This window comes from Salarias fasciatus, chromosome 15, assembly GCF_902148845.1.
Source record: "Salarias fasciatus chromosome 15, fSalaFa1.1, whole genome shotgun sequence".
Taxonomy (NCBI): Eukaryota; Metazoa; Chordata; class Actinopteri; order Blenniiformes; family Blenniidae; genus Salarias; species Salarias fasciatus.
In genome coordinates this window covers 22,223,721-22,236,634 of record NC_043759.1, presented here as the reverse complement: position 1 = coordinate 22,236,634, position 12,914 = coordinate 22,223,721, and the positions used below count along the sequence as shown (strand labels likewise).

The window sequence follows — 12,914 nt, the reverse complement described above, 5'->3', positions numbered from 1 at the left end:
TAAAGCACCTCCCGCGAAGTCCCTGGAGGGATATTTCAGCTGAGTGGCGAACACATGCCCAATCCATCAGGAGTACAGAGACGGTACAGTTTCCCTGTACATGCCGGAGATAAATGGAGAGAGAGAGAGAGAGACCCCGATGATTGGGTTTATTAAAAGCTTTCTTGTCCCGTGCCACAGCCACTGTGATTGATCTCCTTTGACATATTCTTTTAGCCCTTGTCACATTAATCAGCTATGTCTCTACTGAGCGACTGACAGAATACCTCCTCCTCCTCAAAGAAACACTGAGAAAGAAAGAAAGAAAGAAAGAAGGATGGATGGATGGATGGATGGATGGATGGGTTGTGGTATCATCGGGTCAGGGATGCCACTTTTAGCAGGTCATTCCAGTCAGAGCAGCAAACTGGGGTTATTTATCATTCTCATCACTGCAGCAGGGTCCATTATGGTGGCATTACATAACTCTCCCATACCCTGGCAAAACTCCTTTCGCCAGCTTTTATGTTCCAGCTCTGTTTAGTGGTCTCAGGTGAGACATTTACACTTAAATAGCAGATGAGACCAGAACAGCTCGAGGGTTTCCTTCCAGCTATTTTACACGGCGTAATGTCGGCCATCCTTCCTGCTTAATGCTGCTACATCGCGCTGCAGGAGGAAGCAGATGGAATCGTTTAGTGTTCACAAAAACAAAGAAATCCCAGCAATGTTTGCAATGCCGGTACAATCAATAAAGTTCTTATCACCCCCGCTCGACTGTGTCCGTGCTTTTAAAAAGTAAAATCTACTGAAATAAGAAAGAGTGTTGAGGCTCTGAGATGCAGTAAACCATGGAAATGTTTCAAGACGGCATGTAGTTGTATTCTGAAGTTACAGAAAACCAGCCGCACTTCTTGCTGAGTCGCCAAATATACAGGTAATTCAGAAACTTTTGATGTTGAAATTTTAGGCAGACGCACACAATCCAAAGATGGGGCTTTTTCTTTGTTAGACTATGTTAGTCAGCTCCAAGCACATCCTTTGCATCTCAACAAGTCTTTTTGATGACAAAGCTTATCATTTTTCCTGAACTCATCAAAAAACTTTGTCTCCCACACTTCATAGTTCCTTTCATCTCCATCAAAACACAAACGATTCCATCGAACCGACACAAACACATTAAGGAGAAATAAACACCAGCACACAGTCTCCTGCTCACAAACACACCACAGCAAGCCAGGGCCATTCAGATAGATGTACACCTGTGAACAAAACCCTGTAGGAAGTGACATCAGTGTAGGAACACACTTCACAATAAAGTCTAACAACTAGAATATGACACTTTATGTGGTAGTTTTCACTCACATATGGTTCGTGTAAAAAAAAAATCTAATTATCTTTAAACTTGCTGTCTATGAGCTAAATAAATTCAGATTTTTGTATTTGTGATGTTTATTCAAGAAATATTGAATCTCAGCACATGCATTTATTGCTGATTCTTTTGGGGTTCAATTATCATCTGTTCTTTTCCTGATCCTGTGTCTATAAGACACATATTTTATTATTATTATTATTATTATTATTATTATTACTATTATTATCATTATTATTCTGTCTCGTTGATGTTTATTCTTTTAATTCATATTCCATATATTCTGTGTGGAGCATCTTCACATAGAATTCTCCTCTGGGATTAATAAAGTTTACTAAACTATTCTATTCTATTCTGTTCTATTCTATTCTATTCTTTGTGTTCTATTTCTGTGACGCGTCCCCGCGCATGCGCAGTTCGTTGCTAAGGAAGACGTAAAGATGTCTCTCGTGAGGTGAGTGCTCCGACTAGGCCTTTTGTATTTATAATCCCCACGAAACATCTTTGATGTTGACTTTCTCCTATAGAAATAACAATACGTACATGAATACTATAACGTCGCGTTAAAAATTTTAGTCTTTTTTTCATTTTGTTCGCTTTTTTTAATCAAAGCTAGCGCGATTAGCTAAGTCGCTAGCTATCCTGATAGCACGAAGCTACGACGTTTATAGTTTATTTACCATGTAGTCATTCGTAAGTGGTTATGTGGACACATAGAGATGAAATAACGTCTGGATTCCCTTGTAATTGTCGATTTTGTGATTTTACAGGCAGTTATCCGATCAGAGATAGCAGCTCTGACCGGCGGCTAACGCTAGCTCGAGCTAACAATCATGGCTCTTCAACGCGTGTTTTTCTGTGTCTTTAGTTTTCTACCCGCGCCTACCCAGCTGTCCCAGGACCAGCTCGAGGCAGAGGAGAAACTCCGGGCCCAGAAGTCCTCCTACTCCACCGCCCTGGTAGCATCCCGCAGGGAGCCCCCTCCTTACGGACAGAGAAAAGGCTGGGTGCCGCGAGCTTTCGAGGCGAGTCCCTCCTTTTAGCTCCTATTCGTGTTGATTGTTGAGATATGTTGGACGCGAACATGCTGTCTGTAACGCAGTTAAATAAAGTCTGTGTTTCTACAGGACTTCGGAGATGGAGGAGCTTTCCCAGAGATCCATGTGGCCCAGTTTCCTCTGGAGATGGGCCGGAAAAAGAAGACGTCCAATGCCCTGGCTGTGCAAGTGGACGCAGCCGGAAAGATCAAGTATGATGCCATCGCCAGACAAGGCCAGGGGAAAGACAAGGTAAACTGACTCCCCACTGCTGCAATCATCAGTGAAAATCTTCATGTACAACTTGTTCAACATCCATGCTTATTTCCCAATACATTCCGTTCTGTTTTCTAGTTTCTATTTTCCATAATAAACCCGGTTTACCACACAGCTTTTCCTGCTAATTGTGTAGTTTTTTTTTTCTAGTATTAATACATATTGCTGTTGATATTAATGGTCTTTTTTTTTCCCAGGTGATCTTCAGTAAATACACCGACCTGCTTCCTAAGGGGGTCCTGAATCAAGATGCTGCAGAACTTCAACGGCCAGATGAGGAGGCTGTGCAAGAGGTAATGCAGAGTAGTTACTCTGAGAAATTCCAAAGTTTGAAGCATGTGTGAGCTAACAACCCACATTACATCGTGCAACATAAAAAAAAAAACTGTATTGCAGCTGTGCGTGTTTTTTTTAAACAGTTTTTTAATGAAAGTGCCATGCAATACAAAAGAATTTTATACCGTATTTTAAGATTTGTGAAGCTGTTTAAGACAAGTTAATAACAGTTGTTAAATGTTCATCTCCTTTTGTTTCAACAGTTTATAACACATCTCTAATATTTTGCAGCTCTCTGAGTGCATTTGGAGATTTTTATTTAAAGTCACAGCTGCTCCTTTTTAATCCTTGCAGCTACCAGATGCCCCCATGCACTACATTGGCTCCCATTCTGTTCAGTCTTTTTGTTTGCATGATTGTCATTTGAGGGAAAATCACAATCATCAGTTAAAGTAATGACTGTGGATGTTTTGTGTTTTACAGCTGACAGAGAAGACCCGCGCCGCCCTGGATAAGCAGGTTTCTCAGAAGATTGCTGCTGCGATGCCAGTGAGAGCTGCAGACAAACAGGCTCCGGCACAGTACATCCGGTACGTATTGGTGATGGATTATTGGTGCCAACATGTAGAAATGCAGACATAGTGGGTGGTCATGGGCTTCAGACAAGATTTTCATACCTTGTAAGCTAACAATATAAAATAGAAGTTTAATTGTTTTAGCGATATTATGGAGAAAAAAAACTTTTGCAATGTTTGTTTGGTTTTTTTTGTTTTTTTTTGTTTTTTTTTTGTGGAAGTTATCTAACCTTAGTGTTTTAACAAAACCAGCAATTTTTGATTTGCATGATTTGACCATGAGTCATCAAAGTTGTCAGCCCAGTAAGTGTACAGCAGAGTGCATCGCTTCATTGATCCTTTGAATTTTCTCTCCCCTGCAGATACACACCGTCTCAGCAGGGGGTGGCTTTTAATTCCGGGGCCAAGCAGAGAGTCATCCGCATGGTGGAGATGCAAAAAGACCCCATGGAACCGCCTCGGTTCAAGTAAGTAATCATTCCTCCCATCACAACAGCTTTAATGCATGCCTGACAACCTCTGCACTTGATTACAGAGCGTATTAAATGTCAGTAGATTTTGACTAATTTCACTTTCCAAAGAGGTTTTTCATCAAGTTGGTGATGAACTTTCTCGTGGTGTTTTGATGCCTTTTTTGCTGCGTAATAGACGTGTATTTAGAATTCTGCTGGATGTCTCTTGGCTATTAATATTCCACTCAAATGGAAATGGTGTGAAGACGCCTGATAGCACCAGGAAGGACGATTAAAGATAATTCAGAACATTTGAGTTGGTTTCGTTGAGCAGGATTTCTCCAAGCAACCACCTGGATATCTTGTGCACAGGTTCAGATAAACAGGTTGGATTTCATGTGAAGATCTTTATTTTTAATTCTTCATGATGTCTTCTAATTGTGTTTCAGGATCAACAAGAAAATTCCTCGGGGGCCTCCGTCCCCACCCGCCCCTGTCATGCACTCCCCAAGCAGAAAGGTACTGAGAGGCTCATGTTCCACATCCGAGCATTTTAACTCGCAATGCATGTGCAGATTGAGTAGCTTTAACTCCGTTTGATAGAGTGTCTCCTTTTATTGTAGATGACAGTCAAGGAGCAGCAGGAGTGGAAGATTCCTCCCTGTATTTCCAACTGGAAGAACGCAAAGGTACAAAACTGCACTAAAGGCAACCTGAGGAAAGGAGGGCAGACCGCTGTGCTGCTCAGTTCCAGGGTGAAGATGATCCTGATCTCTCTCCGATGTGTCTCCTCTCAGGGTTACACCATCCCTCTGGACAAACGTCTGGCCGCCGATGGCAGAGGGCTGCAAACGGTTCACATCAACGAGAACTTCGCCAAGCTGGCCGAGGCTCTTTACATCGCAGACAGAAAGGTAGGCTGCGACTGATCGGGCGCGCATTTCTTGGGTCGCCCGTTTAAAACTGGGCTCTCATTGGGAAAACCCGGCTGTGTTTTCAGGCCAGAGAGGCAGTGGAGATGCGTGCGCAGGTGGAGAAGAAAATAGCTCAGAAGGAGAAGGAGAAGAAGGAGGAGAAGCTGAGGGAGCTGGCCCAAATGGCCCGAGACCGCAGGGCAGGGATCAAAAGCCACGGCGACAAAGGTGAGTCCCGACGACAGGAGCCAGGATGAAGTTTATTCAATGTTGTTTGTAGTATTTGAACAAATTAGTGTGTTTCTGGGTGTGTGGTTTAACGTTAAAGTGCAGCTGACTCTCTTATCGGCGCTGTAGCCAGCTCCCAATCTGGAACACGGCCAGAATACGTGATGACAGCAATTCTCACCACGTTGACGGGTCCAGCAGGCTGTGAAATGATGTTTCCACTTCCCCGCTGATCATTTACATCCATTTCTCGGGAAGAAAAATCCACTTTTTCTTTCCGGGAGCATACCTTTGGATGGTGAAGAGAGGAATTTAGTCACATAGCAACACTTGCACCAGATGATATTTTGTCATACAAAATTAATAGTGAGGTAAAATATGTGAGCGTGTTCATTTAATGAACATAATCTGAAGAGATAAAGTGAGTTTACATGGATCCACTGCTGAAAGGATTCGGGGTACCTGAACTCCTCATAGCCAGAATACCTCCATGATTAATGAAATCTGGAGAACTCCAAAGTTTACTTGACATTTCTGACGAAGTCAAAATAAATCCAGTGCTGAATCTGTAGTTTTAATGGATGTTTGTCCTTGGAGAAGGTCTTTTTTTACAGTATTAACTGAGAATTTAAAAGCTGAATGTATGTTAGTTTCTTTCCCCATCATCCTCAGCGTTCCCTTCATCTCTGGCGTCAACGCGCCTTGACCCCCAGTCCAGATTCTCCTGGACCTGCTGCTGATTTTATTGTTGAGAGTCGCTGTAATAAACAGACGTCGTTTTCAGAATGTTGCCATGTAAACACAAACGCAGAGACGATGCGGTTTCATTCAAAGCGTTGTGTTGTGAACGGATCCTCTTTATCCATCCTCATGTGGTTTCCCTTCTTTTCCCCCGCTGCAGGTGGCGAGGACAGCGAGGCCAGGGAGCGTGACGAGATCCGCCACGACAGAAGGAAAGAGAGACAGCACGACAGGAACATTTCCAGAGCCGCTCCTGATAAGAGGTGCCGGACACGCACTTTAAGCACACCGCATGTGAACATCCACCCACCCACCGCTGTGTACACACTCGCACACACTGCTAAATCATTCATAAGGCCGATAGTAAGACTGAACACACCGGGCCGGCTCCTGGTCTGATCAGAATGTGTGTTTGTGCGCCGCGGCTCCGTCGCCTGACGGAGTCGGGATCCCCGGAAGAGCAGAGAAAGTGAAATTCAGAGGAGAGCTCGTTACAATCACAGCTCCAGCTGTCAGGAAGCAGAGGCCTTGTTATCTTCAAATTACCTCTCGCTCAACTTTGAGATGGCGGTCTGCTGAAGGACAATCAAGATGATTAAAGTCGCCAGAACCTCGACATGAGAACTTCAACATTTTAATGCACACATTTTCAGGAGAAAATAAACTTTTAATTGCGCAACCCTTCTACTTTCTGGACATTTTAGATCTGAAGTTAACATCCTCAAACTCAAACTTGGATATTGTTTCTATGTTTTTAGAATTTCATCCTTTTCTGTTAATGTCGAGAAAACATTTTGCTACATCTGTTCTCGTGTGTGTTTCAGGTCGAAGCTGCAGAGAGATCAAGACAGAGACATCAGTGAAATCATCGCTCTGGGTAAACCGAACCCTCGCTCTTCCAGCGAGGCTCAGTATGACCAGCGACTCTTCAACCAGAGCAAGGTTGGTGCTCAGACTGGGTCACAGGGTTTCCCCCATATATTTAACTGTCAGAATCAGCGGAGGGTTGTCATTTTCTCTCTTTGTGCACACAAACTGTGAAGATTAATTTAACATGTAATGAAATGGTTTTAAGTCCGTGAAGACATTAAAATTTGAGACGAAAACCGATTAGATTGTTTGGTGCAGCAGCTGATCCCACACTTAAAACCCTTGAGATGCTTCTCCAGGATACTTGAGTGACGAGCTGCGTGCTGGAGCGTCGGCTGAATGAATGAATCGGTTCATGTTCGGTACTCAGTCATGGGAAGTTTATGTTCCACTTCTCCACTTGGTGAAGTCCAGGTGTGAAACTGGAGCGGCTGTCAGTGCAGAACGAGAAAAGAAGGCAAACTACTAAACAACAAGCACACACTGACTTATCAGTTCACCTTTAACACCTTAAATCCATCTTCCCCAAAGGAAACGTTTGTTGTAAAGGATTATTTCGGTTATTTTAGGTGTGTAAATGTTTCCTCTGTGACGTTCCTCAGGGCATGGACAGCGGCTTCGCAGGCGGCGAGGACGAGATGTACAACGTGTACGACCAGCCGTTCCGCGGCGGCAGAGACATGGCCTCCAACATCTACAGGCCCAGCAAGAACATCGACAAGGACGCGTACACGGACGACTTCGAAACTCTCATTAGCAACAACAGGTACGACGCTCTTCTGCTTTCTTTAAACACACATCGCCCGTGTTGTGTCGGTGACCAGCAACTTTGTCAGTCTCCTCAAAAACGCACGAGCTCCGAAGAACGGCCGGTCGGCGGAATGTTAACGACCTTCTCCTCGCGCTCTCAGGTTCGCCCCGGATAAGGAGTTCTCCGGCGCCGACCACACGCAGCGGCGGGAGGGGCCGGTGCAGTTCGAGGAGGATCCCTTCGGTCTGGACAAGTTCTTGGAGCAGGCCAAGCAGCACGGCGGCTCCAAGCGGCCGTCCACCAGCAGCCGGTCCAAGGACGATTATCATGACAAAAAACGGAGGAAGGAGTGATGGCAGCAAGGAAGCAACGTCTCTAACATGTCTCCTTTCAAAAAAAAAAAAAAAAAAAAATGTACATTTGGTCATCCTGTTCATATTCAGCCCCTGAACGTAATGTTTTCTTTTTGTTTTGTTTTTTTAGTAGTAGACACTCACTCTTCTGCCCTCATTTCTGTTCGCTGTGTTTTGCTCAGGCCCCCCAGTTTGTTTGTGAGCGCGGTGAAATATTTATACAGCAGTATAAACCCGTCTGAAAGATGTGAAGCAAGCCAGATTTTTAATTCTTGTACATTAATGCCGACGGAATAAATTTCATATAGCGTGTAATTGGCAGCCTTTTGTGTTTCTTCCCGGGTAAATTTTTCCGGAAATAAGATGCAGCGTCACTCCCCCCCGCCTGCTCTCTTCACTTTAATTTCGAGTTGTTTAATCTAAACTTTTCCACTGTAGTGGGAAGTCGATTAGTTTTGTAATTGCTATAGTTTGCTCATAGTTAACTTCCATTATTATAATCATTTCCTGAGTAATGCAGCCCATTTACATAGATGATTAAATGCCTGAAATGCATTCAGGGAAGCCATCAATTACAAATTGTGATGCTTTTTTTTTTATTTATTTTTTCCCCAGCTCTGCGATTTATGCCATGATTACACCCAAACTGGTTCCATTAATTACAATTAATTATGATTTATGCAGCCTGACAGTTTTATTTTCCCGGGCTTTGGGAAATAATCAGCGCGGCATTAAACAGCCCGGCGCACTTCAGAGATGTCTGCGCCGCGCCGCCTCTCGCTCCGGCCCGAGCGGGACCCAGACAGCGGCTATATGCACCAGATTTATGGTTTCTTCCGGGCAAGTGGTTTGTAGTTATGGCTCGGTGAATTAGAACGCTGTTGGGGTACTTGATTGCCGTGTTTTATGGCGGGTCTTTTTTTTTCCACAGAGTCCAAGAAATGACTGCTTAATAGTATTGACTCAGGAGGGGGAGCGCCAGCCGCTCGGGAAACCCTCCAGGTGTTATTCTCATCATTAGAAAGCAGAAAAATGAAATCTTCTGGACATTACGACGATTGCTTGAAACCCCGTCGTCCGTCACAGTGAAATGAAGCAGTACTTAGTCTCAGCTTCTCACACCAAGGTCCTCGGCCCCGTAAATCTTTCTCAGGATGACGGCACACACACACATTTCGAAGCAAAGAGCCGAAATGTCAGCGCGTTTAAAAAGACGGGTTCCTAAAACTCCAGACGTCAGGCTCTTAGCTTTATTAACAGACTGTTTTCAGAGAGGGTCCAACGTCTGACTGTCAAAATATGTCGAGGAACCCAATAATTTGCTCGGGTGTGTTTATCCACAAGGTTTGTGACACATGTAAGGGAACAGATTTCACTTGAAGTCACATTAACTGAGAGAATTTCCCTCTGGGAGTAGTAAAATGTTGCATTTCCAATTCATTTCTGTCAAAACCATACAAAAGAATGTTACCGTTGCTGTTTTAAAACCTGATCTTAGTTTTGAGGCTTTGTTTGGACTTCCAGATGTTATGGAGGTACCTGTTGCCTTGGAGTTAGAACCGTCAAAACCTTCTGAAACATATGGGGTGTTGTCTGATAGGTTGACTACCTACCATCTTATGTTTTACCGTGTTTATAAAAGCAAAGCTGCTTTTCTTCATTAGTTGACGTTGTGTTTGGATTAAATGGAGAACTCAAGCAATTTCTGACATTTTGGTTCCTATATGATATAAGATGTCGGCCTCTCCATCACTTTCATGTGGTTGTTGGTTTTGGTGTTCTTGCTGTTGTTGGCTCCATCGATCTCGAGGGATCATGGGGGGGTTTTGTGCCGTACGTCTTCGGTCAGGGGGCTGCAGCGTCGGGAGTGGCTGTAGAGGCCGATGCGGGATCTGCAGATCCGGCCGCAGCCACTGCAGATGCAGTGTGGTTGGGATGTCAACAGTGTCCGCTGTCTGCGGAGTCTCTTCTCCCCCCAGCGGGTGTCTCTTCTTTCCTCTGCCGTTCAGATGATATCCTGGGTGGTGGTCCGCCAATCGGAGTGGCCGGAGGCGGCTGACTCAAGATCAGAGGGCTTGAAGCCTCCAGCCTTGAGGTCACGCTTGCAGACGTCCTTGAACCTGAGAGCTGGGCGTCCCTTTGACCTGTTTCCAGTAGCCTGCTCCCCGTACAGTAAGTCTTTTGGGATGCGGCCATCGTCCACTTGGGTGACGTGGCCAAGCCACCGCAAGCGTCTCTGGGTCAGGAAGGCAAACATACTGGACACATCTGCTCTGGCCAGGACGTCCATATTGGAGACACGGTCCTGCCAAGTGATGCCCAGTAGTCTGTGAAGGCAGCGTTGGTGGAAAGCGTTCAGCCGACGTTCCTGACAGGAGTGGAGGGTCCATACTTCACTGCCGTATCGGAGAGTGCTCAGTACGCAGGCTTAGTAGACTCTTATCTTGGTGTTGGTGGTTGGCATGGAGTTGTCCCAGGCACGCCTCGCCAGGTGGGCCATCACTGTCAATGCCTTGCCAATATGGGCATTCAGTTCGGCATCTCGGGAGAGGTTGCTAGAGATAAAGTCGTGTTGTCAGGGTGAGTTTGCAAAAACATGCAAGAAGTTTTTGGGGAAACTTTACATCTGAAGATTTTAGTAAAATTAGCTTTATGTTGGGATTGTTGTCAGTTTTGGGCATAATTGTTTGGTTTTATGAAAACAGACATTTTCATCGGGTATACTGTGTGCCAAAGCAAAGAAAAACTTTTAAAAGTGCCTTTTACTGCTGTGGTGAAGCACGTCTGGGCTGATGGTTTGGTTTGGTTTTGATTGGTTTGGGACCACACGGTGGAAACCCTGGGATTAAGAGAAAGGTGAATACCAACAGGGATAACTAATGAGCGCTGACACGTCTGAGCTGTCAGACTACAAGCCAGCCCAGATCTGAGGAGCAGAAATGCTTCATGGGTAGCAGCTTTAATTTCTTCCCTTTCACTGTTGGTGATTGGAGTCGACACACCTCTCAGAGCCGGTTTGGGGGGAAGTGTGGAGGGGTGGGACCACCGTGAAGCAGGCCCACGCTTCACTCACCCTGCTGACTGCAAACTGAGGAACAAAACTCAAACACATCAATCCCTCGCCGACAGGAGAAGTGGCTGTGATGTGATTTCACGTTGACCTGCCGCGGTGGGGCGAGGCGGCGTCTTTACCCGAGGAGGGGGCCGCGGCTTGAACAACATGGAAGCATGACTCCGAGGCCGAGCAGCGCGCTCCCATCTGATTCCTCCCTCCTTCACTTTTTCGTTTCTTTGCATCACTCTGCTCCCCGAACACAGAGTGTTGGAGACAATCTTACATGTTTATGTGGTTTTTGTTTGAACAGGCGCTCAGCTCCAGCTGGGCCTGAACGGCTGCTTGAAAGGCCGGACGAATGGAGAGTCACTCCGCCGCCGGCGTGGGGTGATTCCAGGACGGCGGGGGTTTATTGGTATGAGTGTCAGTGAGAAGAAATCAATGTGACGCGCGCCGGCTTTGGGGTGACTGAATCACGGGGCGAGTCGTGATGGTCGGAGCGCGGCTTGGGAGACAAAATGTTTTTAAAACAGAAGCATCGGCGCCGTCACCTCAAACTCGGGACGCCGGCGTTCTGCTCCCCTCAGCTGACGGCTGAACTCCCGCAGACAGCCGGATAATGGGCCGCCGCTCGGCTCTTGTCCGCCTTTATGAATGCGCTCAGAGGAAGATGAATGAGATTCCTTATTCATGAAGGTAAGAGGAAATTGGTTCTTTGGCAGCGCCTTTGTGGGCTGTTCAGCGTAAACGGTGAACACATTGAGCGGCGCCATAATGGAAGGCTCAGGTCGCCGGCCGAGCCCGTTGATGGATAGCTACTTATCTCCGCCGCGCCGGGAAACAAACCCACAAATAATAAACAGTATTGAGTTGTTGCAGCAAGGCGTCTCCCCACTCTTCGGACTTGATGGAGGATCGCTGGGTTTATTTTGTGGTGCCTCTCTTTCCTCCCCTCCCTGCTGTTGATGGTGACCGGAGAGAGAGAGATCTTGTCTTCTCACTGGTGGACTTGTAATTTCATTGAATAAACAAGCGCACATCAATGGAAATCTTTCAATTGCTTGCAATTTTACCCCCAGCAAGCTGCAGATTCCCTCCACATGTGGAGTAACCTTTTCGGTGTGAATTTATAGTACAGAGTGCAAAGCCCACAGTCAGTAAATTGAATCCGTCAAACTGGCATCCAGCTACAAGCGGACCTGAGCAGCCTGCCTCTCCTCCGTCACTCAATCACTTTCCGATCATTAGTTCCTCGTCTGTGCATATTCAGGCCCGGGCTCACTCATCATTACGCGAGCCGCTCTCTGGAAAACAGTCGGCCTGTCAGCGCCGCCCGTCTCGCCCGGCTCCCACAGAGCCGAGTCCGTCCGCCCCCCTCCACCGGCTCCCTCCGCAGATAATCTTTTACAGAGGGGAGGATTTAGACAGGTGTAACAATCTCTAATGGTCGTGTCAGTCAGGATGCGCGCCGGCGACGGGGCCCGGCCGGCCGTGGAGGGAGCGCATCCTCCACGGCGCCGGGATTTTTCCGAGTCAGAGGCTGATTGATGCCTCAGCCCGAGTCTTCACCTGAGCGGGGATGTGCAGGGAGAGCGGCACCAAAACAACTTTCACCCATTTACACCCAGTTTCCCTCTCTTCGTTTTCAGCCTGATTAAAGTGATTATTAGAAACTGTGATGATCGGCGTGCTCTGGATGGATCATTGATTGGGATGAAGCTTGCAGATGCTCCCTTTGTGCGGGAGCATAATTCCTCATTTACACAGTTACTTGTGTACTCCTGTGATTTCATCATTTGTTATTCAGATGGCACTGAAGTATGAAAAATGGCTGCTTGCTTTGACTTCCTCCAGCGCTGGGCCTTAATAGGCTGCCGGGGGATTATGGAGGGAGGGGGGGTTGATTCTCATGATGATTTCATTAGACGACATCAAAGCAGCGAAATTGCAGCAGAGAAGAGAAAACATCTTTACTGAATAGGAAATAATGTGTCTTCTGAATTATGTGACAGGTAATCTTGTCAGCGTAATCCAG

General features: G+C 46.1%; 1 protein-coding gene across 1 annotated transcript; it reads left to right on the top strand.

The window, feature by feature from the left end:
- The first annotated feature begins 1,767 nt into the window (after positions 1-1,767).
- On the top strand, positions 1,768-7,911 carry snw1 (SNW domain containing 1). Its single transcript, XM_030110580.1, has 14 exons — positions 1,768-1,805; positions 2,220-2,376; positions 2,479-2,640; positions 2,862-2,957; positions 3,424-3,530; positions 3,878-3,982; positions 4,417-4,486; positions 4,591-4,656; positions 4,765-4,881; positions 4,968-5,109; positions 6,011-6,113; positions 6,675-6,792; positions 7,323-7,486; positions 7,632-7,911. Exons 1-14 carry the CDS (start codon positions 1,792-1,794, stop codon positions 7,822-7,824), a joined length of 1,614 nt encoding a protein of 537 aa, XP_029966440.1. The 5' UTR covers positions 1,768-1,791; the 3' UTR covers positions 7,825-7,911.
- The last annotated feature ends 5,003 nt before the right edge of the window (positions 7,912-12,914 follow it).